Source organism: Haplochromis burtoni, unplaced genomic scaffold (genome assembly GCF_018398535.1).
Source record: "Haplochromis burtoni strain Fernald_Lab_line unplaced genomic scaffold, NCSU_Asbu1 Contig_179, whole genome shotgun sequence".
Classification (NCBI taxonomy): Eukaryota; Metazoa; Chordata; class Actinopteri; order Cichliformes; family Cichlidae; genus Haplochromis; species Haplochromis burtoni.
This window is the reverse complement of record NW_024582540.1, coordinates 951,553-954,716: the sequence shown is the minus strand read 5'-3', so window position 1 is coordinate 954,716 and position 3,164 is coordinate 951,553. Positions and strand designations below refer to the sequence as shown.

Genomic DNA, 3,164 nt, shown 5'->3' with positions numbered 1-3,164 from the left:
AAATGAAACATTTATTATTATTATTATTATTATTATTATTATTATTATTATTAATAATAATGAATATATGTTACCAGTGGCTTATCACAGGGTTTCATTAGCATGTCCAGCTTATTTAAATTACTATATGTAATTATTAAAATGACGATGAGGCTCCTTTATTTGTGTATGCATATATATTAGCGCTTGTCAGAGCTCCACTAAACTTACAGGAGCTAATAACTTATCTCAGCATATAAACTTTACTGTCCAATTTGCATGAATATCTATGAAAATAAAGTCAGCTCTCGTTAGGACGCCAACATCTAAACTGGTGTTTGTATGTGCTCCTTGTTGGACAGTACAGTATTTATAATAATAATAATAATAATAATAATAATAATAAGACTTATAAGAACATGTAAAATGTTTCATGCCACATTTCACTTTCCCCCCCATCCCTTTGTGATCCTGGGCACCTTCACAGTACCTGATTCAAAGAGGGTAGTGCATTTCCTGTAAAGACAACTACAGGAATCTTCGCTCCCCGTGTCATACAGTCGTTCTCGCTCTAAACGGCTGTCGAACAGCTGCTGTAGTGGCTCCCTATCTGCCCAGCGAGATATAACCTTCCCATCCACAAAAGAAGAAAACATGGATGTCTCCAAGAACCGGGACAAGAAGTGCAAGTGGCTCGCTGGCTGAACGGAGAGAAAGGAACCCTAAAACATTGAAAAGCAGGGGTTTACTGAATGAAGATATAACAATAATATGACTTATTTCAGATAAATGCAATCTATCAGTCAGTCATCCACTAAAGTACCTTATCAAAGTTGAACATCCCCTCTCGGTTGGTCAACCAAGAGTCCAAATCCAGAGCGCTGTGGATGACGAAGTCATCATATCTGCCAAACATTGCAGCAAAACGTCCTGCAAACACCTCCCTCAGCTGAATATTCAGCTTTGCAGCCTTCAGTTCTTCCTCCTCCTCCTCAAACACGTGTCCCAGTGTCTTCCCTCCATCTGACATCTTTCCTCCTCCACACCTCCTCGCCAGAGCCTGCAGCCTCTCCAGCACCGCCAACTCCTCGCCTCCGAGGTTCCCGTTCCTTCTGTCCTCCATCAGATCCTCCAGCACCAGGCTGCTTAGCCGAGGGGAGGAGGAAGAGGTGGTCGTGGGCTTAGCGATCACACCGCCCTGTGGAGGCAGCCCAAATTGCAACAACACCTCACTCAGTTCCTGAATGAGTTCAGTCTGATCCGGAAACTGGGGAAGGTCTTCAGGAGCTTCGACGCAGTGGTTGTCAATGTCCACGAAGCACAGGTTAGCCTGTGTTAGAATATGAGACAAACCAGACAGTTACAATACGACAAACAATTTTCAGTGTGCCCATCAATCAGATAATCATAATAGGTTTATCCTGTCACAATGTACAGACAGTTATCTCATCCAGACAGAGTGAGTTGAGCTTTAGCCTCTAATTAAGCTCTGAGATGGAGATTTACACACAATTAATAGATTCTTAGCATTTCACTTTGATAAGTGCAAAAATGCAAACAGGATATTAGCATGTGAAAGATTATCTGTTATCGTTGCAACAGGAGACAATGTGGAAAGTGCAATATCAGTCGGCGATAGCGATGTGAAACCTTTGCAAAAAAATAAAAAACAACTGTGCCCATAAAGTTGCCAAGCAACAAACCACAGAAAGATTTTTTTTTTTTAAACTGCCTCTGTAAGCAGCAGCGGAGCTCAGCAGTGCTCGACAGTCAGCAGCCACACGACCTTCAGCAGTGACCTCCGGCAGTGAGTTTTTAGCCTCAGGGGAGATGAACTGCAGAATGGACTGTTAAAGTCGACTCTGTTCAGCTTCATCCTTCCTCCAAGTGCCATCACTTCCAAGTGTTTGGTTTTGTTTTTTAACACATCTTTAAACCAAACAAGACAAAGAGGAGAAAGAATAGTCGGGGAGGATTGTTTCACATTCAGAGACTACACAAACGTTTATTTCACCAGAATTAAGTTCTGCTCTGTTTCCTGATTATTCTCCGGATCAGTGGACACACTGGATTTTTTAATGCATATCAAAATGAAGGACTACTAATTAACTGCAAACACTCAAATATGTATGATTAAGATGTTCCTCATTTTCTTCAAATTGCAGGGCCTTGGGGGAAATAAGTGGTGAGCTCTAATTCTGTTTAATAATTCATCCAGCCCCATTATTCTGCATTTTTGGAGCTCTGCAATTTTGCTTTCATCCCCTCAGAGCTGTCTTACTGCTGCCTCTTTTCTGGGGCAGAGAGACTTCAAAGAAGCTTCAGAGGCAAGATATTCATGCAGCATAAAGTGATCTGGGATGCAGGATTGGATTTGAAAGGGGGAGGCAGCTCAGAGGAAATGCATCATCCCAGTTCGACATGCTGGAGGCAAAGGGTGCGCTCCATGAACCATGGAGCGGATAAGCAAATGGCTGCAAGATCGTCTCAGTTTTATGGTATATTTTTAGATTCTTTTATTTTAGCTTCTATTAAAATGTCTGCATCCTGCAGTTTTGACTGGTACATTCACACGGGAAACGGCAAAGACATTTACGCATAATTTTCCCTCTGAGTGATGTACCTCATGTGGCAGATTGAGGGAGGATCGCTGAGCTCCATCTCTGCGCTGGATACCCATCAGGAATGGCACAGGAGCGTCGAGCAGGTGATGTAGTGGTGCAGAAATGATGGGCAGGTAGATGTGTTGCCACTGAAATGGGAACAGCAGCGTGTTGATGCCCTCTGCCACGGTCATCAAACGCTGGTAGTCTGTATACAGAGACATCCGAACAAAGCGTTAAGCCGTCTCTGAGCTCATTCATATTCCTGTTACACAGCACAGTTAATGACTACGGAGGTCTCATCACCATATCACTAAGCTGCACTGTCAGAGCTTCCAACATTTACCCACAAAAACCCATCTGTCAAACCCAGCACCCCCTCGATCCTAGAACTATGCACACATAGGCTGGGCTTTCCCACTACTTTTTGTTTTAGGACAAACCACTTGCAGGCCTCATGTCATATTATTGTGTTAAATACAAAAAAAAAATCTGTAATTTCAGTGCTTACCTGAAGAGTAAAGCAGGACTTGTGTCTCCAGAAGTGCACAGGTAAGTAGTTTCACCATGCTGTCCACACCC

General features: G+C 42.8%; 1 protein-coding gene across 3 annotated transcripts in view; it reads right to left on the bottom strand.

Annotated features, from left to right (window-relative positions):
• The window catches only part of LOC102300433 (DENN domain-containing protein 5B), a 17,749-nt gene that overhangs the window by 8,714 nt on the left and 5,871 nt on the right, over positions 1-3,164 (bottom strand). For 2 of the 3 annotated variants that reach the window (XM_005934179.3, XM_014337430.2), the window contains 4 exons: positions 3,094-3,148; positions 2,603-2,790; positions 803-1,309; positions 470-701 (listed from right to left, as the gene is read on the bottom strand). In XM_005934179.3, the coding sequence (XP_005934241.1) occupies positions 470-701; positions 803-1,309; positions 2,603-2,790; positions 3,094-3,148 (982 nt within the window). The remainder of the gene's footprint in view (positions 1-469; positions 702-802; positions 1,310-2,602; positions 2,791-3,093; positions 3,149-3,164) is intronic. The other variant, XM_005934180.3, reaches the window with a different exon arrangement.